Here is a 24,621-nt window from a genome sequence, read left to right as displayed (position 1 = left end):
ATCGGCCCTGCTCTGAGCCTGACCAGGGGCTGCACTTAGGGATTGGGCCTGCCCTGTGCCACCCGGGAGCAGGCCTAAGTCAGCAGGTCGTTATCTCCTGAGGGGTCCCAGACTGCGAGAGGGCACAGGCCGGGCTGGGGGACCCCCCCCCCCCAAGTGCACAAATTTTTGTGCACCGGGCCTCTAGTCCTATATAATAAAAGGGTAAATATGCAAATTGACCCTAATGGTGGAACCACTGGGAATGACCGGTTGCTATGACGCACACTGACCACCAGGGGATAGACGCTCAATTCAGGAGCTGCCCCGTGGTGGTCAGTGCACATCCACCGGGAGAACGCCGCTCAGCCCGAAGCCAGCTCATGGCTGGCCAGGGCAGCAGTGGTGGCAGGAGCCTCTCCTGCCTCCACAGCAGCACAAAGGATATCCAACTAATGGCTTAGGCCCGCTCCCCACAGGTGGACATCCCCCAAGGGCTCCCGGGCTGCCAGGGGGATGTCTGACTGCCAGCTTAGGCCCAATCCTCCAGGGAGCGGGCCTAAACCATCAGTCAGACATCCCCCGAGGGGTCCCGGACTGCGAGAGGGTGCAGGCCAGGTTGAGGGACCCCCCTGAGTGCACGAATTTTCGTGCACCGGGCCTCTAGTGGTAATAACAATAGACAATAACATTTTAAACACTTACCATGTGCCTAACACTATGCTTACCACTTTATATAGATGATCTCACTATCTTTAAAACTACTCAATGAGGAAACTACTAGCACAGAATGAGCATAGACGAACAGCAGGACAGAGTCAATGGTTGTGAAACAAATGAGAAGAAAAAGAAAATACTAAGTGACCGCAACCAAAGAGCAAAGTTTTCATGGCCATATGGAAAAACAAGTCCAGAATTGATAGGGATATTGACGTGTGAAAAATGTCCATGTTCTCATCAGTCAGAAATGACCAAATAGTGAAAGTGTGATTATTTTATTAATAAAAAAAACTATAAGATTTAATTCTTTAAATGAACTACATAAAATCACTTAAAAAAATCATTTCACCATTTCAAAACCAGTGCTCTCTACCCATGTGTTGACTAACACTGTAAATCCTTACTAGCTTGCAGTTTAGTCATCAATGTCTTAATCCCAAAGCAGTGATCACAGGCATCTGTCTTGAAAATTATCAGAAAAAAAAAAAATCCTACACTAAGATGAGATATTTTGTGAACTATTTCATTTCAGGCATGAAACTTCATGCATTACACTTTCCTATGTGACTTTGGGGATTATATATTGAAAACTCATAAATCTAAGTTAACATTTTAGAACTTAGGGATATGTTTTACCTTAGCAGCTGGAGATTTGCTCATTATTGCTGTCAAAGCCTGAATGGTTGATACAGCCAAACAATCCAACTGTCCCTGAAATGCCTACCAGAGGGGGAAAAAGCAAGAAATTAATAAATGTAGTCAAGATTTATATTCAGTTAGGAAACCTTTGTTCTGAAAACCTGAAAAAATAATTACTTAACATGCAATACATTCCTCTTTCAATAAAATTGATTTCTGAAACAATATAAAACCTGCAAGAAAAGTTACCTACTTGAGAGAAAATAAGCCATGTGTCAAGGATAGGGTTACATTCACTCATTACATTAAAATGTGTTTTTTGGGGGGGAGGGGATCAACAACACAAAACACCAAGCTTAATACATGCTTTTTATTTAAAAATGGACAATCTCAAGAGGAAGGGAGGGAGGTCTATCATTGGAAATTCTATTATGTTTTAATCTTCCTAAAAAATACACATGAACTTCCTACATTTAAATTTCATTAGCTTGTATAATGAGATGTCTAAAATAGTCTTGTCTACTTAGTTTCCAAATCCTGAAATGATATGTGCATGCACCAATCAATCATACGTGCAAACAATAAAGTGTATCTATTTTTACATAAAATACAGAATTTGAAGCAGAACAGAAAATGAAGTATATACCTATAAGCATCGTCATGTTTTGAGAAGGTAACCTTTAATGCAAAAGTTGTTTTGCCTATTTCGGTTTAAACTTCATCATAAAAAAGAGATGTGTTAAATTTCAGATCAGTGGATTTATAGTAAAAAAACAACACCACCAAAAACAAATATAAATTCAACAATATTTTTTTAAAAACCTGAACATTAATCATCCACCACAAAAGCATAACATAAGGACCAGAAAGCTGTAAAATCTAAGAGTCCCCAAAATTTGTTTTTGGGAATATATTACTATGACTTGAAGCTAGTCACTCCACAAAGAGAATTTTCCTCTCCCTCCCACTAAAAAAAAAATTTAAGTACAAGGGGACTGATTTGATCTTTGTTGTTTAAAGCCAAGCTCTAACACTTTCAGGAAAGTTATTTATCTTGATGTTCTTTGTTTATTAAACATTATATATTTAACAAACATAATATGCATTAAACATTCTGCATATAGAATTTCATACAAAAAAGATCTTTCCTAGACTTTGTCTAAGAGGACTAGGCATCACAGTACCTAAAATTAGAAATACTAGCATTAATACTATTTTATTAATCTATAAGAAGGCCTTAAGAGGGACTAATTCAGAGAAATCTAAAACAATACTCTGTAATTGATATTGCACATCCAGAACAGAAAATGAGAAATTATCATGTCCTTCTCTATATCACAGCTCTATAAACCTGAACATTAAGACAATGACATCATATAAGCTCATTCACAAACATTTTTGGGCAAAAGAAAATGACAAAGCAACTTTGTAGGTGGTCTAACCAAACTAAATTACCTAATGTATTATAAAAAGCAACGTAGCTATTATATTTCTACCTTATACAGAGTTGAATATTTAGAAAAGAAAAAAGTTAAGCCTTATTCTAAATTTAGACTCAAAGAGTTCGGCATCTTCTTCCCTTCCTCCAAGATTCAGGCTGTCCATTGAATTATAATAATTATTTGTCAACAAGAAGCAAAGAATCAAGATATTAAAACTGATCATACATTTTCACAAACAAAGCCCTAAAGTCCCAATACACCACAATGTTTAGAAAAGGAAGCCCCAAAAATAAGAAGTCACCACCAGGTGGACAGCATTGATAGTGGGATTCCATTCCTGTACTTTGTATCTCCTCATACTAAAAAGAACACACACATACACAGGTGGAATGCTATTGATCATTTATATCAACTACCAAGATGTTAATAGACTTATCTTTAGATTAAAAAATTAAAAATAAAAATTACTTTAAAGAATTTTCAAAAATAATTTAGATTAGAATTAGATAATGTTTGTGTATTTTAAGACAAAAGAAAGAAAAGTACAGGAATAGTTGCTCCCATTGATTGATTTTGGACTTCAGTTGAAACAAGATGCAGGCTTTGTAGATACCTGGTCCTCATTTATTTCTGTCAGTAATTTGTTGGCCAGGTCTTTCTCGTTCTTGTCTGCCACCTTATTGTTAGCATTTAAAAACAGCTGTTAAAAACAGAGACAAGAATAATGGAGAAAAAACATTGGATTGTTAACCCATAAGCAGAAATGAAGCTTAAATGGATTTCCACGTATCTTGAAAATAAATCCAAGAATCCACTTGTGAAGTATACCACTTTTAAAATGACAATCAACTATTCATTTTTGATAACAACCATTAGTTCACATACTATAATTATTATTTATCTCTCTGTTGGAACTCAAAGTTACTAAAATAAGAAATAGCAATAATTAAATTAGTTAATATCCCTAAATTCTTAAAGAATCAGCAGAGAATGTCTCACAGAAAAGACAATGTGCTATTGAGACAGACTAAATTCCACTTCTGGATATATACCCAAAAGAATTAAAAGCACGGTCTCAAAGAGATATCTGTATACTCATACTCATAGCAATATTATCCACGACAGCCAAAAGGTAAAATCAAAGCAATGAATGAAAAATACAAAATATGGAGTACCACACACACACACACACACACACACACATACATACACACACAAAAATATATTTGGCCTTAAAAAGGAACAACATGGATGACTCTTGAGAACATTATGCTAAATGAAATAAGCAAGTCAAAACAAACAAATAAACAACAACAAAAAAAAACCACTGTATGATTCCCGTTACATGAGGTACTTAAGGGTAGTCAAAATCAGAGACAGAAAGTAGAGTGGTGGTTACTGAGTGGAAGGGAAAATGTGAAGTTGTTTAACAGGTATAGACTTTCAGTTTTACCAGATGAAAAGAAACATGGGGAATGGATGGTAGTGATTGTTGCACAGCTATGTGAGTGTGAATGTACTTAATGATGTGAACTGTACACTTAAAAACGGTTAAAATTACATTTTCATGTGTATTTTACCACAATAAATAAATGGAAATAATATGCGCAAATTTGAATCAAAACATAAAATGACTTCTTAAAAATCAAGAATAGTAATAATAGAAAAATACCTTGCAATTCTGTAGCAGTCGTATGAGATGTTCAAAGCAGTTACTGTTAAGAAAAATGGCTTGAAGAACAGGCCTATCTGTGCAATCTAACATGGCTGTGATGGTATCTAGGGGAATAAAAACAAAATCATCCATTTATGAAGTAGAAAATTTGGGATCATAAAACATTTAATCTAGCCATACTTTAAATTTAGGCTTTTCAGATGACAAACAGAGGTAAATTAATTAGGAAATAATAGGAATGGGTATAATAAATTCTTTGTGATACTTACTCAACATTTTTATCTGTAGAGCTATGAACCGGCTTTCCCACTCTCTGGACCTCCTTTGATTAGGTAAAGCTGAATGATCTGAATTCAGCAATTTGAAATAGTTCTCCAAAAGAGTGCTGGTTTCCACTTGACGCTGGTCAGAGCTGCTCGTGAGAAGGATATGCACCACTTCTGTAAGGCACTTCAGAGTCAGTTCTACCTTCCTACCCACCTCTTCAGGATTTCCGTCCTCCCAAGAATCACAATCCGCCAAAACTCTCATAAGAACTTCCATGGTGGCTGGAGAAATTGCTTGCAAAGCATTCTTCTGAAACATGAGAGACAACAAAAATGAAACCCAAAAAACTGAATTTCTGTGTTTGCAAAAAAAAGGAATTTAACAGGTCTTCAGACAACTTTTTATTTTAGTATATCAAATATAAAACATTTTTAATCAGATACTTTGACAGACACTACCAGTGATTTACATGTCTTCATTTCCTAATAGAATTCTTACTCAGATAGCAATCTCCCCACATAGAAAACTCACCACCTTCCCTTGTAGCTCGGAACAGCCACGTGACACAGTTTTGGTCAACGATATGTCAGTAGACTATATCACTTTACAAATAAAAAGAAAGGACCCTTTGCTCTTGGAATAAAGATTACATTTCCTAACCTCCCCTGCTGCTAAGGAAGCAAGTTTTATCAAATTTTTTATCTGGATGTATTGGCCCTCTTTTTCAGTTATCTGATGGAGTTTAGCAAATGAGATTAAAATAAACAACGTGTCAGCTTTTCAGTATCACATTTAAAAAAAGCTGGCACATGCCATTTGTCTTCTTCATCCCCCTCTCCATCTAGAGTTCTTCTAGAGCAGCGGTTCTCAACCTGTGGGTCGCGACCCCTTTGGTGGTCGACCGACCCTTTAACAGGAGTCGCCTAAGACCATCCTGCATATCAGATATTTACATTACGATTCATAACAGCAGCAACATTACAGTTATGAAGTAGCAACGAAAATAATTTTATGGTTGGGTCACAACATGAGGAACTGTATTTAAAGGGCCAGAAGGTTGAGAACCACTGTTCTAGAGCTATCTTGTAGCATAAGAAATAGTAAGAAAAAATAAACTGACTTTCAGAAGGAACCTGAGTACCTGAAGATCCTAGAGCCACCAGATTAACTCTGGACTGCTTACTGCTGTTTTATTTTTTTTAATGAAAGAAAAAGTAAACTTCTAACTTAAGCTGTTAGAATTTAGTATCTGGCTCCAAAGCCCTTGCTCTTAATATAACACAGAATAGAACAAATATACCAATAGTAAGGCATAATGCTTGGAAGGGAGAGGAGTCATCAGAATTCAATATTTCTGTTCTTTATGACAAGGCCATTCTTATGCCTTTAGATATTCGATTCATCTAAATATCCTTATACTGATGCTGTAGTCAATAAATAACCTTCTGGCTTCAATATAGCAGTTATTACAGCTATAATCTGATTATAACGATTTTGAGTATTTTCAGTATATAAAATAATAAATTGGCCTTTTAGTATCTACTTGATTTCCATGTTAGTTTTAATACTGGAGGTTTCTCGGGGCTTGGTTACCCCTGGGCACTAACAATTAAGTCTCTGTGTTCAAAAAGGAAATGGGATCAAACCAGCTTCTTCCATTAGTCAAAAACAATGTCATTTCCAATTTTATTCACATATACTTATTAATTCTTCTTAGTAGTGGAGATACTAAAGCAAAAAAAATGATATCAGCTAACAAAGGTAGGTGATAAAGAAAACAAATTGAAAAACACAATTTTGATCACCATTCTTCTCATTACAAAGAGACTCGCCCTCTTCTACTAGAGCAGCAGTGGGCAAACTACGGCCCGCGGGCCTGATCCGGCCCATTTGAAATGAATAAAACTTAAAAAAAAAAAAGACCGTACCCTTTTATGTAATGATGTTTACTTTGAATTTATATTAGTTCACACAAACACTCCATCCATGCTTTTGTTCCAGCCCTCCGGTCCAGTTTAAGAACCCATTGTAGCCCTCGAGTCAAAAAGTTTGCCCACCCCTGTACTAGAGTGAAGAGAAGGCAAAGTAGTCCACTAGGAAACCCAAGTAATATTATTAGTAATACTTGTGATTTTGTCACCAACAGAAATCAAACACATTTTCATATATTATAGTTGTTGCAGTGTTTTAAAAACATCATTTATCCTCATCTCTTCTCTGAAATTACATTAATTATACTAGACTTGCTGGTATATCTTTTTATTTAATGTGTTATAAAGCACGTATTACTATGTTACAAATTTGTTTTATTAACATTTTAGTAACTGTATTTCAGTAGAATGAGTTTCCTTTGTGATCTTACGTATTTTATTATAGGCATTTGAAAACATTCTGATAAAGGGCTTTACCAGAATGCCAAAGGGGTACATAATACAAAAAGTGTTAGAAACCTCTCATCTAAACTGTGTGGTTAAAGAAAACATGTGGAATGTTCTTTCTGAACTATAATCCTGTCTTCAACTGGTAATCATACTCAAAAGTTTACCAGACAGCTTTGAAGATGTTCAACTTAAAAAAAAAGAAATAAACATTACAAAATAAACCTTTTTTTTTTCTTAAGGCTTTGTTTAAACCTTGTTTATATGCATTTACTAATTATAAGACAACAGAAGAGTGACTAAATTCACGTCTTAGGAAATCAAATTGCTAGAGCTTGATTTCATCAAGTGGATGAATAGGGCTGTCTATCCTCCATACTCTAAAGAAAGAACTAGCAGCTGAAAAGTCACCACAAGTAAGAACTTATAATACCAAAAACTGTTAAATCTGGTTATGCATTAATTTTATTTTAGTGATAATATTATTACTTAGGTTTCTAGGAAGTTAACAAAAGAAGCAGATTAGTTTTTAAAAAGATATAAACTTAGAAAAATATTTGTAAGGTTCATGAAATTATAAAAAGACAAAGAATACATTAAATAATCCATGGAAAGCTTTTTGCACTGTTAACCACTGTTTCATATATTAACATTCAACACTTTCCTCACCTGCCCACCAGCTATAATGGCTCCAAAGAGATGCAATAAGCAACACTTAAGGCTTTCCTTGAGATGTTCACTTTCTTGAAAACACTCTGTGAATATAATACACAAACAAATAAATAAGATTTTTCTTTTATAATATGACCTATGTCTTGGGAATGTCTGACACTGAAACATCAAGAACTATTTGTGAAAAGGCTAATATCTATAAAATGCAAGGTTGATATGTATTTTTTCACAGGAAAGGAAAAGAGAAACGATCTTTCAGGTAGTACGTTAGATACTTTTTGCCATCTTATTTAATTCTCATAATATTCCATATGAGGATGATATTATGCCCCCATTTACGAATGAGCAAATGGAAAGTCAGAATTTAATATCTTCCCTAAAGTCACAGGGCTACTAACACCAAATCAAAGTAAGAGAAATTAGAGCAGTTACTTACGGTAAAAGAAGGGGACGAACTCCACAGTGAGAGAAGCTGGCTTATATTTCTGTCTGCTCTTTTCCACTGTACTAAGGATTCGTCTATCATTAAAAAGAAGTTAATACCATATTATATCATGGACAAGTAGAGATGGCACGATTACAAAAATAACTATAAATTTAATATTTTACTTTTAATTTGTGTACTGAATAATACATCTCCAGGACTGACATAATCTTAAAGAGGAAATCTAGTCAATCACTTAAATGCTCACCAATGAAAGGATTTCTTCTCTTGAAGTGAGCAAAAATAAAAAAATGCTTAATGGTTAAACATAGCTACCAGGTTAAGTCTCCAAACTAGAAATGAGAAAAGGAACTAGCTATTTAAAATTTCCAATCTGTAAAAGAACTGTTCAGCAGTACTGCTAATTTGGTACCTAAGATAGTTTATTACGACAGTGCCATTAAAATTCATCAGAAATCAGGCTACTCTATGACACTTTTTGAAATTTTATTTGGACACAAAGAGTCCACACTACTGGCTTCTTCCATTTTAATAATATAGCTCCAGTATGGGCTGGGATCAGTTTTGTTTTTAATGACAATTCCAGTAGTTTTGATAGCTGAAATATTTCCACAGACTTCTGTGAGGCCAACACAAATAGAATGTACTTTTACCAACTCTTCTCTTTGAGCTCTGTACTGATAATTACACTATTGTCACTAAACTCCAAACCCATCATCCTATCTTCTATCTGCTTTGTGATTCTGGGACAGGCACTCTGCAAACTATATTTCACTTTTCCAAGAAACCCCACTGTTGAGTTCCCCAACAGTGAGTACTAAATGGAGCCCAGAAGGTTAAAGAGCAAAAAAGGGATTCATTCCTTATTCCTTACCAGCCAATAGTTCTTAACTGCAACATTCGCAGTTGGTTCCTATCTTCCACTTATTTTTGGCAATCTCAGAACTAGCCTCTTTATGGCTGCTCAGCAGTACCCACACTGGCTAAGCAATGCTCTTTCCTCAGAGGTCTAAGCCGCACTTCAGACGCTCTCCAAACCTCTAGTTTCTGATAACTCCAATCTCTTCCCTTTGTTCCCTCGGCCCCAGGGAAGTAGTAGCTTCCTGAAGTCACTGTGTTTGTATTATCAGTGCCCCCCTATGCTTTTTGAGTTCTCTAATACCTATTAAACAATTTCCTTGATTTATATAGGGTGGGGTAAAAGTAGATTTTTGGTTGCTCCTGTAGAAAATATAATAGCAATACATGAATAAACTGTGTTTCACTTACTCACAACTGTAAACCTACTTTTGCCCATCCTATATTCTTTTTTTAATATATTTTTATTTTTATTGATTTCAGAATGGAAGGGAGAGGGAGAGAGAGATAGAAACATCAATGATGAGAGAGAATCATTGATTGGCTGCCTCCTGCATGCCCCCTACTGGGGATCAAGCCCACAACCCAGGCATGGGCCCATGACCAGATTCGAACCTGGGACCCTTCAGTTCCACTGAGCCAAACCGGCTAGGGCTGTTCTCTCTTTTTAAATACTAGTATGGTTTGTTTTCCTGACTAGACCGTGACTGACACAAGCTCCATTTAATAAAAATAAATGGACAAAATGTTGTGGGGTTTGTTATTTTTTTTGTTTCTGCTTTTTAATTTAACTTTATTGTTGAAAGTATTACAGATGTCCCCTTTGTTTTTTTTCCCATTGACCCCCTCCACCCCGCACCTGCCCCTTAGACAAAATGTTAAAAATCATTTTCAAATTATGAAATATGCTTTAAAAACAGAGACCTTTCCTTGAAAAATATGTACTCTCTACTTAATGCTACTGTGCTCTGAAATTTCCCTATCTGATTATAAGCGCTCAATTGCATCACAAAATGAAAGTTCAGGGTAAACTGATTATCTGGAAGTGGCATTTATCATGAATTCATTACCTCCAATATAGTCTCTACTTCAGAGACAGAAATGGGGGTCATCTTATACACATCTTACCAATTGCTTTGATAGAGAATAAAGTCTGCTTTGAAGAATTGCACATATTATGACATTCAGGTTCAAATGAAAATTATGACTTATAAGACATACCCTGAAATTCTATGTCTCCAATTCCGATATGGATCATATAAACTTTCACAAAATGCCAATGCATGGATTACAAATTCTTCAATAGATGTCTGATCTGCCAATTCCTTCTCTTTTTTTTTGCTTTTTAACTGAGAATAAAGTTAATCATAAAATTATATTTAGTTAAAAATATTAAACTGTATAACATCCTTACCTGTAACATTAAAGGACTATGTTTCATTCATTATCTAATAATAAATTATTTTTATTCAAATAAGTCTAAGTTCCATTTGAATCTAAAAAATATAGTCAATTAATCAGATGAACTGAATGTAACCTCTCAAGCTTTATTTATTTCCTAGGAAGGTTTTCCAATGAATAACCAAACATCTTTTCAAAAAAACCTATGTGCTCAATAAGAGATGTTTGATGAATAAATAATACATAAAATGACAAGTTGTGTCATTTTAAAAAGCCATTTACAAAATAATTTGCTTATTTAAATTTAAATATATTAATAATTGCATCTCTACTTTTAGATGATATGTATAAGATGCCTGAAATATATTGTATCAATAGTAATTTTAATTCTCTTCTCAATTATCACGTACTCTGAAAACATTTAACTTTAGTAACTATACTACAGAAAAAGTAAAACTTAGTTACTCTCAGTAAAGCCACAAAAAGGAACATATTAATTCACACCTACTTGCTGGATATAAAGTGTTGTCATAGTGATGACATGATTTATGTAAGAACAAGTCCCAATTTCTTCCACATTAGATAGATTTCTGTGAGAAGAAAATAATATACATATATTTATTACATATGAATAGTGAGAAAAATGTATGCTTATTTATTCCAGGGATGTAAGGCTGGTACAATATCCACAAATCAATAAATGTGATACAGCACATTAACAGATTGTAAGACAAAAATCACATGATCTTATCAATTGATGCAGAAAAAGCATTCGACAAATCCAACACCCTTTTTTGATAGAAACTCTCAGCAAAGTGGGAATAGAGGGATCATACCTCAACATAATAAAAGCCTTATATGACAAACCTACAGCCAACTCATACTCACTGGGCAAAAACTAAAACCATTTCCCTTAAGACCAGGAACAAGACAAGGCTGCCCACTTTCACCACTCCTGTTTGACATAGTACTGGAAGTGCTAGCCAGAGTGATCAAACAAGAAGAAATAAAAGGCATCCAAATTGGAAAGGAGGAAGTAAAACTATCATTATTCACAGAAGACATGATATAAAACCCTAAAGACTCTATTAAAAAACCACTAAATTTAATAAATGAATTCAGAAACATAGCAGGATATAAATGTCCCCCAACTAGGAAGAGAAACACAACCCCCGGTTCATAGGTCAACCCTCAACCACTGAGACACAGCGTGCCTGAGCTCTTCTGTATCAGAATTTCTGTAAGTAAGGCTCACGTTCTATATTTCTATTAAGCTTCCCAGTTGATACTTAGACATACCAAAATTTAAGTACCACAGACCTAATTATCTATAACCCTGGAAAATATAAGCTATAGAATAACTATACTTTCTTGGTACATTTATAAAACGAAACATTAGAAAAATACATTTCAAAAATAATTCACAGTACTAAAAATGTATATATGTCTATAGGTGAGAACCACTTAGAAAATACCAGTGCAACAAACTCTTGGTTAGGAAAAACTGTCATTGTCTTTACTCTAAAGCAGCAGTTCTCAACCTGTGGGTCTCGACCCCTTTGGGGGTTGAATGACCCTTTCACAGGGGTCGCCTAAGACCATCGGAAAACACATATATAATTACATATTGTTTTTGTGATTAATCACTATGCTTTAATTATGTTCAATTTGTAACAATGAAATTGGGGGTCACCACAACATGAGGAACTGTATTAAAGGGTAGCGGCATTAGGAAGGTTGAGAACCACTGCTCTAAAGCAATTTTTTTAAATCTTGGCTGAATCTTTCTATAACTAGGTATAGTTACTAAAAAGGCTTTTCAATATAATAACAAACCACAAGCCTATTGCAAAAGGTACACTCATTCTTTAATGCTCCATATGATAAAACACCATTGATAATCAATAAATGCATTACCATTTTGGTAATATTTACTTAAAACAAATAACTAGTTTATTTGCACTAGATACCTGCAAAGAATAATGAAGAATTTGACAAGCAAAATTGATAAGGCTTGCTGTTGTTCCTCCAACCCATCTTCCATTTTCTGAACACAGTGTAGTAGCTGGATCCTCAGAACCTGCAGAATATTGTCAGGAAGCAGAGATATTCCTGGAGGCACATCATCTACCCTACAATATTAGGAGAACAAAAGAAGAACGGTGGGGAGAGGTCAATGGGGGAAAAAAGGAGACTCATGTAATACTTTAAACGAGGAGGAAGAGGAAGAGGAGGAGGAGGAGGAGGAGGAGGAGGAGGAGGGGGAGAGTGTTTAAATACAGGAAGAAAATGTTTTGTACTTTAGAGGAATTGCTTTTTCAGCTCAAATCCTAAAGAAGCTCTTTTATTCCAGACACTCCATGCCTTCTTCTTTGCAAGGCACCGCCAGATGATTAGTGATACTTGAGAAGATTATTAGAGAGGAGTGGTTAGCCTTACTTCAGAGGAGGCTTACCGAAAGGACAGAGAAAGAGGCTTTTTATATTTTCAATTGTGCTATTTTTAAAGAAAATATTTAGAATATAAATTAGTTCACTTTCTACTTAGAAATACTGTGTGTATACTATTTCTAAAAGAAATAACTAGCAAACAGAAATGTAGTACTTATACCTAGTTTAATATTTGTCAAGTGCTCTACTAAATAAATAATATTCACTTATCTATGCGATCAGATGAAGCAGAGAAGATAACCAGCAAAAGGAAAGCAGACAGAATAAAGAGGTGAATGTAGACCCCAAGCATGAACATCGATAGAAGATTTTTTAAAGTAATATTTCAATATTTTTGACAACTGGTTTCTGTGTAAGAAAACTATATGGTTCTTTAAGGACAAATCCAACACCAGATGTGACTGGCTCCTCTGTGTATCTCTTAAATAAAAATGCCCTAGATTCACAGTCAGAAGACCTGCTTACTAAGTTCCACCTCTGTAACATGAAGCACTTCAATTAATCTCTAAAGTTCCCTAATCTATAAAATTGTAGTATCATCTGCCTCACTTCACAGGGCTCTGAAACCAGAAAGTTAATGTGCATTTTCAGCTTTGAAATATGTAAATAACTCTAAAAATGTAATATATTTTAAAAGTACTATCACTAAAGCCTAAGAATCTTTTTGTAAGCCACTGTATACTAATTTTCCTAACTCTATTAAGAAAAATGCCCAAATCACAAAGAAGTACCCTAAAAAACTTCTAATAACAATTATACTTCATAACTGTCTCTCTTCTGAAAATGCTTAATATGAAGTATTACTACTATTTTTACGCTGAGTTAAAAAAAGGTTAATTAATTCACTGTGGCCAGAAAATGTAAAGCACATTACTAGTAGTCACATTAAAAAATATGATAAGTATTATTAGTCTCTTTCTGAACCACACTACAACGTAAAGTGTTTTATAAAATAAACACCTGACTTTAAATTACACAGAAAATAAATCACAGGTCACATTGCCAAGACTGTCAAATTCTACAACCATCTTACAAAAATACATGTTTCATTTTAGTCTAGGCATCACTTCACTTGTAGCTGTGGATTCTTTCATTCTCTCTTATTTATAGATGGTACCAGAGAAACTCTCATTTGTATATATACTTTTTTCTTGCTGAAAAGCTAAAAAAAAGAGGTGATTAGAAAAACCAGAATAACTTCAAAATAATAAATATTTAAAGATAACTGATTTTCAAGATTAAGCTCACCTATTCTTTCTAACTTTTCCAAAAACATAAGCAAACAACACATTTTCTAATATTCAATCCTAGTTACTTAAAGAAGTAGTCCTTTTTGTTCTTAGTTGCCCCATTCTCTATTTGCACGTTTGTATTTAATAGACAGGAAAAAAATCAGCTTCTAAAAGAGAAATCTATGTTTGATTTTTTTTTTTTTAACTAACTCATTATAAAATTGGGGCTTGGTTAGAACATGATGTATAAACAAAGTTGAAATTTTTAGCCATATTCCTAATATGGTGAGGATTTAAGAATTGAGAAGCATTTTCTCACCTCTAGGACTTTACTACCCAAATTCTATATTCCTTTTTCCTGAAATTTCCCAAATCTGTTCCAGAAATCTGTTCTACTCCTCTATTTGGCTACTGAATGTTTATTGTAAAGAGCTGCTAATTGCTGTCTCTATCACAGGAAGAAATCCAGCTTACATGTCAAGGCTTTATTTATTTATTTTTTAAATATGTTTTATTGATTTTTCACAGAGAGGAAGGGAAAGGGATAGAGAGTTAGAAACATCGATGAGAGAGAAACATCGATCAGCTGCCTCCTGCACATCCCCAACTGGGGATGTGAGCGCAACCAAGGTAGATGCCCTTGACCGGAATCGAACCTGGGACCCTTCAGTCCACAGGCCAACGCTCTATCCACTGAGCCAAACCGGTTAGGGCGCATGTCAAGGCTTTAAATTCCAGTAAAAGCAATCCTTGCCTTGTGGTATGAATTAACTTGTAAATTCTATAGATCAGTTTACTTTAAATGATTATCTGTGAGTTTCCACTTTATGGTTGACTAGACTAATTTCATACATCTTGTACATAGCACTCACTTGAAAAATTGAAAGTTTTCTACTAGTAAAATCTAATTTATCGTTCAGTTTTCTGATGAAGATATAAAATACAATTTTAAATAAGCCAACAAAATTATAAATAAAGCAATGTTCTTGGCATTCTTCCACTTACTTTAATATAGTAGTGGTACTATAAATGTACATAATGTTTTTAGAAATGATGTCCCCAAAAAAGAGACACTTATAATGTAAGGACAGTAACAAGTGCCCCTTAGAAAATCCCAAGCATTCAAAGGTCCAAATCTTAACTCCATAAAATCCGTAGGTTCAAGATATAAAGTGAGCTATAAATTATTTTAAAAGCACTTCTAAGCACAAACTACAAGAATACTCTTTGAAGGATTCAATATATAACCTTATTTTGAGTTAAAATTTTAATACTTTTCAACCTTTATAAACCTGTTATAAATAATCTATTGAGGAAGAATTCTGAAACTGTATTTATAAATATTGTAGCACTATTGCTTTCGAAGCACAACCACATCTTCTCTTAAATTCAATGCACTGAAAACAAAAACAAAACAACCATTTTTCCCTAAAAAAAAAAAAAAGTTCAATGCATTGGTCCAAAGCTCTACTGATTTTTTTCTCTGAATTATTACAATCACCTCTTAACTGGGCTTCTTACCTTCAGTCTTAACCCTTTTCCAATCCAACCTCCAAATTCCACCAAAGCGACTTTAAAAACACTTCATCATGATGTTCTTATGCAGAAAATTCTTTAGTAGAGATTTGTATCTTCCATAACAAAAAATCAAAGTCCATTAACAATGCATGCTGGAACTTCATGATCTGGTTCCCATTTGATTCTCCATATTCAACTCATCTGTGCCTACCCTCTTACTGCCTACCTCCACCCCCAAACTGCAAATGCTTTCCTCCTTGAAGATTTTTAATTCTCCAGATATTCTTTCTCATCATCAAACACCATCCGTTTTTCCCCTCCCCTCTCAACACATCTCTATAAATGAAGTTTCTCTTGTAATTAAAGTGTCTCCTCATTTCTCCAGCTTTTTTAACCCAGCCAGCCAACCTAACCTCTGTTACCTGACTTCTACTAGGGTCTGCAAGATGACTTGAGATACAACTTTATCTGGGAAGTGGGCTTGGAACTGTGAGAGTTGGGAAGTGGTGACAGGAGGAGGAATGGGAGAAGATTTGTACTTTCACTTACACTTCTCCATAGATTTGAATTTTCCCCCCATTTCCAAATCTAGCTTTTTAAAATACAAATACTTCACATCTACCAAGATGTTTTTCTAAGGCCCTACTCTAAGGTCAGAAATAGAAAAGTTTCAATTCAAATGACTGTGGTATAATAAAGAAATTTTATACAAAAGAAATGACGCAGGGTAGGCCCTTAGCAGGTTTTGAGAAAAGCTAGGCTGGCCACATCTAAAAGACCCTCTTTCCCAACTTTCTGGAAGGGGAAGAAGCTGGTGACTGAGTTCAATCACATGATCAATGAAGTATAAGACCCAATAAAACTCTGACACCCAAAACCCAAAGAGTTTCCTTATTTGAACACACTGATGTTCAGGGCGGGCAACATGCCCTGGCTCCACAGGGAGAGAGCATGAAGCCCTGCATCCAAGACCCTTCCAGGCCATGTCCTACATGTACCATTGATGATTAAAACATAATCAGTAAGTATAGTGTTTTCAGTGCATTCTGTGAGTCGTTCTAGCAAATTATTGAACCTGAGGGAGTTGCGAGAATCCCCAAATTTATAGCTGGTTGGTAGTATGTGTGGCTCCCAAGACTTACAAACTGTTTAAGTTTAGGCAGTCTTATGGAGGACTTTCCCCTTAAATTGTGGGATCTAATGCTCAGTGTAGTTTCAGAACTGAAGCAAATTGCAGGACAAACAGTTGTCAGGGACTGACCAAAGAAAAGAACCTTCTAGAAGCAAGTCTAGTATCAGCAAAAAGGGCTGCTGTGATCAATGAGCAATGTCTGCCATGAGAGCAGGGTTATACAGGAAGGAGTATCATGTGTGTCACATAATTGCCATTCTTGTATATGTCATCAATGAAGTCTTTGTGCCAAAAATTAAGAAACTCACCCCAGGGTAAAAAATTAAGTGTTTCTACATACCTGGTAGGCAGCTTTTCAAAGTCAACATCTAAGAATTGTTCATAGCTAGAAACAAAATTGTCCAACCATAGCTTCAGGTAATCTGGATCTTTCTGAAATAAGAAAACCGTTAGAGTATTAAGTATATCTGTCAAAAAATAAAAAAAAAGATTTTACCCCTATTATGCCTATGTAAATTGATAAATCTAAAGAAAAAAAAATAAAATCTCTAAGTGACATTCAGGAAGACATATGTTCTAACTATAGTGAACCCCCAAATGGCTTTTTGTGTCACACAGAGTTACAGTCTTAATAATAGCCTATAAGATTCTAAACCAGTGGTTCTCAACCTTCTGGCCCTTTAAATACAGTTCCTCATGTTGTGACCCAACCATAAAATTATTTTCGTTGCTACTTCATAACTGTAATGTTGCTACTGTTATGAATCATAATATAAATATCTGATATGCAGGATGGTCTTAGGCGACCCCTGTGAAAGGGTCATTCGACTGCCAAAGGGGTCGCGACCCCACAGGTTGAGAACCGCTGTTAAACAATTTGTCCTCCCCTATCTCTGTGACCTTATCCATTATTACCTTGTACTACACTGGCTTGCTGGCTGTTACTGGGACATGTGAGACATGCTCCAACCTTAAGACCTTTGTAATAGCTGTTTTCTCTACCCAGAACATTCTTCCCTCAAATAGGTGAATGGCTAATTCCCTCGTCTTAAATTCACTCTTTAAATGACATATTCTCAATGAAGCCTAATTTTATCACCCTTTCTTAAAACTGCAAACCTTCTTACTCACCTTTACTTTTACCTATTCTGTTGCCCTACCTCATGGTTCTTTCTCGCCTTCTAAAATACTGTATAATTGACTTATTTATTAATTTGTCATTCCCTATAAAATGTAGGTTTCAAAAGTGCAGGGCCTATCTAAGGGGCTACCATGAGTGACCTGTTTTTGTTTACTAATGGACATCAAGTGTCTAAAATAGTGCCTAGCACTGAACAGGTGCTCAATAAATATTTGTTCAATGAATTGAGAAATATAAAATGCATAAATAAATCAAATAAAAAAATGTACCATTAACCTAAACATAAAATGAAAACTAAAATCTTCTAAAAGAAAATATAAGAGTATACCTTTGCAAACTTATGATAAAAATTTCTTAGCTAGCACACAAAAATCACAAACCAAAAAAAAAAAGAAAAAATTATGTGGTTTTAATCAAAATTAAAAACTCATCAAAAGACATCATTAAGAAAATAAAAAGGCAATATATCAGCTGAAAATATTCTCAGTACATATATCTGACAAAGAACTTCTATCAAGAGTATACAAACCAATACCTCAATTTAAAAATGGGTAAAAGACTCAAAAACTTTACAAAAGGGCATACACAAATGGCTAAATAGCACATGAAAGCATGCTTGACATCATTAGTTATTCAGGGAAATGCAAATTAAAATCAAATGAAACTCCATTCCACAACCATTAAAATAGTTAAAATTAAAGAGACTAACCATAACAAGTATAAGTGACTTCTGAGACATACAGATGGTTAAAAGACATAAGTGAAAATGTACAGCTACCGGAACTCACATTTCTGGTGAGAGTATAAAATAGTATAGTCACTTGGAAAACAATTTGGCATTTCTTCTAAAGTTAAACATACATTTACCACATGGTCTATCCATTTCTCCTGAGATTAGTGAAAACATATCCACAAAAAACTTTATATAAAAATGGTCACAGAATGTTAGACTCAAAAGCATTAAAATCCTAGAAGAAAACATAGGCAGTAAAATCTCAGGCATTTCCCATAGCAATATTCTCTGATATATCACCTTGGGCAAGGAACACAAAAGAAAAAAATAAACAAATTGGACTACATCAAACCCGCCCCAGCCAGTGTGGCTCAGTTGGTTGAGCATCATTCCATGCACAGAAAGGTTGCAGGTTTAATTCCTGTTCAGGGCATATACCTAGGTCACAGGTTTTGGTCCCTGGGCAGGGAGCATATAAGAGGCAACCAATCAATGTTTCTGTCTTTGACTCTCTGTCTGTGCGTCTCTCACTCTGTCTCTCAGATCTCCTTTCCTCTAAAATCAATGAACATGTCCTCGGGTGAGGATTAAAAAAAGAAAACCCACTGAATGGGAAAACATATTCACCAATGATACATCTGATAAGGGGTTAATATCCAAATGTATAAGAACTTATATAACTGAATACCAAAAAACAACAACAATCCAATTAAAAAATGGGCAAAGAACCTGAATAAACACTTCTCCAAAGAGGACATACAGATGGTCAATAGACATGAAAAGATGCTGAATGTGACTAATCATCAGAGAAATGCAAATTAAAACCACAATGAGATATCACCTCACAATGGCTATCATCAACAAACAAGTGTTGGAAAGGATGTGGTGAAAAGAAAACCCTCATGCACTGTTGGTGGGAATGCAGATTGGTACAACCACTATGGAAAACAATATGGAGTTATCTCAAAAAATTAAAAATGGAACTGCATTATGATCCAGTGATTTTACTTCTGGGAATGTATCCAAAGAAACAAAAACACTGATTAGAAAGAATATATGTACCCCTATCTATGTTCATTGCAGTGTTATTTACAATAGCCAAGATTTGGAAGCAGCCCAAGTGTCCATCAGTAAATGAGTGGATAAAAAAGCTATAGTACATGTACACAATAGAATACTACTCAACCATAAAAAGGAAATCTTACCCTTTGCAACAAGAGAGCATTATGCTAAGTGAAATAAGCCAGTCAAAGAAAGACAAGTACCATATGATTTCACTCATGAGTGGAATCAAATAAACAAAATTAACAAAATGGAAACAGACTCATAGACAGAGAACAGACTGACAGCTGTCAGAGGGGAGGGGAGTTGTAGGACTCGGTGAAATAGGTGAAGGGATTAAGGGGAAAAAACCAACTTCATATTCCCAGGCAACAGTATGATGATTACCAGAGGGAAAGAAGGTTGGGGGAAGGTAGAAGATGGTATAGGAGGGATACCTGGTGATGGAAAGAGACTTGACTTGGGGCATTGAACACACAAATACAATATACAGATTATGTATTATAGAATTATACACCTGAAACCTATATAATTTTATTAACCAATGTCACCCCAATAAATTCAATAAGAAAAATTTTCATAGAATTATTTTTAATAGCCTAAAGCTGTAAACAAACCAAAATTCCATCAACAGGTTAACTGATAAAAAATTGTGCTACATTCACACAGTGGAATGCTATTCCCTAATAATGAATGAACGATTGATACAACAACAAACAATAATTTTAAAAACATGTTCAGCAAAAGATGATAGGCATTAAAGCATACACACTGTGTATTTCATTTAAACAAAATTCTAGAGTAGGGTGACAGGAATTAGATCATTGGCTGTCTCTCAGAAGACTGACTACAAAAGAACACAAAGGGAACTTTCCTAGGTGATAGAAATTTTCTATTTTTTTATTAGAATAGCAGTTACATTAACGTGTTTTATCAAACTCATCAGATTTGACTTATAATCTGTGCATTTGTGCTCTGTAAGTTACACCTCAAAGCTGATTTGGAAAAAAAATGATTTATCGAATGTATTTTAAAATTACAATTGCATCATTAAAAATGATGTTCAGCCCTGCCTTTATGGCTCAATGGTTGAGTGTCAACTCATGAACCAAGAGGTTGCTATTTCTATTTCCGATCAGGGCACATGCCTGGGTTGTGGGCTCAGTCCCCAGTGGAGGGACATGCAGGAGGCAGCCAATCAATGTTTTTCTCTCATTGAAGTTTCTATCTCTCTATCCCTTTCCCTTACTCTCTCTAAAATCAATAAAAACATATATTTTTTTAAATGATGTTCAAATTTGTTCCCTTCACATCCTTGACATTTATTTAATCAATTTCAACATGATATTCATGAGTCTTTGTTACTTTATCATTAGTTATTTCCCTAAAATAAAAGTATTACGCTACAAATCAGAATTCCTAAAAGAATGTTCTCAAAATATGCAGACTGCTGACCTTTTGTGTATTTGTTTTTCTATTAATATACTGTTCCAAAATCAGATCATAAATTGCCACTGTCTTCATCATCACTGAGAAGATGGAAATATTTCAGGGAGAAAAAACCTATGTCTTGGGCAATTTTCTCAAGGATTTCATTACTTGCCTTTTCATTTCCAACTACCATACCATTCATTCATTCATTCAAGCATTCATTCATTAATTCAGGATAGGCCTCCAGAAATACAAGTAACTGGAGCTTCCTTATCATTTTTCCTTTTTAATAAAGCAGAGGATTCTCTCTGTAAAAGTTAGAAACAAAACAGTCTCATAATGCCATAAAGAATTAATGCATTTTTCCTTATAGTTTATCTAGGAACTCCACAGAATCTGGTTTAAAGTCTAAAGGTCAGAGCGACCAAGTGTTTGGCACATGCAGAGTTCTCCTAGGAAGTTGGACAAGGATAAGAAATGATACTTAAATGTTTCATTTAGTAAGAAGTAAAGCAGTTAGCTTTTTAGCATCTGCCATATGCCTAGTACTATAGCAAACATTAAAGAGTTTAGCATATAAAATCATCCAATGTATTTCTTATAACTATCTGAGGTTTCATTTCCCCCATTTTGAAGGTGAGAAAAGGGAAGTTCTAAGGATATGTCACTTGTCTGTGATCACACAGCTAATAATCAATAGTTCTGAGTTTAAAATGCAAGGATATACGAATCCAATTGTGCTCGTCCCACTATACTACACTGTCTTTAAACCATGAGCAGGAATAAAATGGAGTTTAGTGAACAAAAAGAGGTAAGCGTTTAATCAGAATTAATAAACTCAAGGCCTTAATAATTTAACACATAAATCAACCCCATTCCACACAGCCTGAGTAAAGCCTTTGAGGATCTATACTTTACTGCCAGAGGCCATAAAAAGAAAGATACACACATACCCAGAAACAACATTAATTAAATCTCAAGCTTAGTCACTTTCATGGCTAAGAGAGTTTGGTATATTGAAACACCAGGATGATCTATCTCCACATTGTACAATATTTATTAACACAGCACACAAATGTATTAAGTACTACAGGAACACTGGGGCCAAATTATGTGGATCCTAATCCCTGCTCTGTCACTTTCTTAAACAAGTCATCCTATGATTGCACATCAATTTCTTCCTCTAGTCCAGCGGTTCTCAACCTGTGGGTCTCGACCCCTTTGGGGGGTCGAACGACCCCTAAAGGGGTCGCCTAAGACCATCGGAAAACACATATATAATTACATATTGTTTTTGAGATTAATCACTATGCTTTAATTATGTTCAATTTGTAACAATGAAATTGGGGGTCACCACAACATGAGGAACTGTATTAAAGGGTCGCGGCATTAGGAAGGTTGAGAACCACTGCTCTAGTCTATAAGAATGAAGATAATGATAGAAAATTGCCCTTCTTTACAGAGCTATTGTGAAAATTAAGCAAACTAATATATGTACAAGGCTTATTACATCACAATGCCTAACACATAGTATATGCTTAATAAATATTAATAATTATAAAAATATTTTTATAACCTGTGTGCCAAAATTAGGAAGCTCCCACAAAATAGAAATGTTCCATGCTACATATAAACATATTTAAATATTTCATGATCCTGCTTGCCACATTACTTTGTATTCTTTTCCTTTCAAATCTTTTTTGCATTTACTATCTGTGTCACACTCATGTTTTCCATCTATAAATTGAAGATAATATTTCCTATCTCACAGGGCTGTTGAGAGAACTAAATGAAATAATAAATGTAAGGTTTGACATTTAGCAAATGCTGAAAACATGTTGGCTACCACTATTAGAATATTGACTGTGCTATCGTATCAGTCATGGTCCAATGTAATAAAATAAGCAATTATAAAATAATTACAAAATCAACTATTGATTTTGCACTCAAATATTCATCCAATTATCTGCCACTGTTTAAGATAAATACACTCTTTCATTTGAATTGCTAGGTAGCTTCCCACTGGTCTCTGTAGCTTCAATTTCTTCCACCTATATACAGCTACTAATGGAATTTGTTAAATTAAAATCTAATTATCTCTTTTCTCCAGTTCAAATACCTCAAATGGTTCCCCATTACCATAAAATGAAATCTAAACACTTAGGGATGTGCTGTCCAATACAGTGGCCACTAGCCAAATGTGACTGAAATTACATTAAAGGAGGCTTTTATCTTCTCACTAGAGGCCTGTGCTCTCTCAAAATCCGGGACCCTCGGGGGATATCAGACTGCCAATTTCGGCCTGGTCCCTGCAGGCCAGGACAAAAGACCTCACTGGTGCACAAATCTGTGCACCGGTATAAGCATAAGTGAGGGGTGTGGACAACAGAGGGGAGGGGGAGGGCAGGATTGGGGGGATGAGGGGACATTGGGGGGATAAGGACACATTTGTAATATCTTATTCAATAAAGAAAAAAAAAATCTGTGCACCAGGCCTCTAGTATGCATATAAGATCTTCAGTTAATCTCTTCCCAGCCTCCCCCTCCCCTCTTCCCTCTGAGATTCATCAGTCTGTTCCATGTTTCCATGTCTGTGCATTGAGCATCTGCCCCCTGGTGGTCAGTGCACATCATGGCTACTGGTCGAATGGTCGAACAGGCTTTTATATATATAGATAATATCCATTCTCCTGCAGGGAGGCTTTAGCAGGTAATGAAATTAAGGAATCCACACAATTTCACCTAGTTCTTATCCATAAAGCTACAGGTAAGAATAAGGAAAACACCTTACTTCCTCTTTGCAATAATATTTGGGTTGCAGTATTCCTTCAAGTTTTAAAACTTGAAACTTTTAGATATACCTATTTCAACCATATGTTAGGCAGCTCCCAACTTATATATGAATTGGATTTTAAAAGTTCATTGAAGCCAGTCATGCAGGGTGGGGCCCCAAAGTCTGAAGATAACCTAATAGGAAACTCCAGTCTTTTTCCCACTAAAGTGAGGAGTAAGACAAGTATGTCTCTTATTTCAAATACTATAGAATGTCATGTTGGGAGTTTTTAAACCATATAATTAGACATGAGAAAACAACTGTTACCAGAAGAGTTTTCACAGGGAACTTTCTATATGCAGGAAGCCAGATGAGGGAGCTGTTCGGTCACAAGACCGTACATAGTCTCCAATGCCCATTTTAGATATAATTAAAAAATAAAGTTAGAAAAAGACTCTCCTAGAGTATGGAGCCAAAAGCAATAGAGAACAGCAGCCTGTGCAGCTACTCCCAAGGAACAGAACCAGAGTCAAATAAATAATGGAATATTCCTTCTCTGAGGGTAGGGAGCACCAGGCAACACTTGCCCAGTTTTCAGAATTGCCATGGACCAATGCCTCTTAAGCACCTTTCTTCTCTTTTTCAGAAGTCTTTATTATGTTATTCCTATCTC

General features: G+C 35.2%; 1 protein-coding gene across 1 annotated transcript in view; it reads right to left on the bottom strand.

Moving 5' to 3' along the window:
- Positions 1-24,621, bottom strand: part of NBEAL1 (neurobeachin like 1) — a 105,345-nt gene that overhangs the window by 71,240 nt on the left and 9,484 nt on the right. Inside the window, exons 2-10 of the mRNA XM_023760393.1 lie at positions 17,149-17,240; positions 12,447-12,608; positions 10,985-11,066; positions 10,297-10,424; positions 8,209-8,291; positions 7,770-7,855; positions 4,725-5,031; positions 4,453-4,559; positions 1,336-1,419 (exon numbers count right to left, since the gene is read on the bottom strand). Of these exons, the coding sequence (XP_023616161.1) occupies positions 1,336-1,419; positions 4,453-4,559; positions 4,725-5,031; positions 7,770-7,855; positions 8,209-8,291; positions 10,297-10,424; positions 10,985-11,066; positions 12,447-12,608; positions 17,149-17,240 (1,131 nt within the window). The remainder of the gene's footprint in view (positions 1-1,335; positions 1,420-4,452; positions 4,560-4,724; positions 5,032-7,769; positions 7,856-8,208; positions 8,292-10,296; positions 10,425-10,984; positions 11,067-12,446; positions 12,609-17,148; positions 17,241-24,621) is intronic.

Source organism: Myotis lucifugus, unplaced genomic scaffold, assembly GCF_000147115.1.
Source record: "Myotis lucifugus unplaced genomic scaffold, Myoluc2.0 scaffold_3, whole genome shotgun sequence".
Taxonomy (NCBI): domain Eukaryota; kingdom Metazoa; phylum Chordata; class Mammalia; order Chiroptera; family Vespertilionidae; genus Myotis; species Myotis lucifugus.
This window is presented reverse-complemented; position numbering and strand designations above follow the sequence as displayed.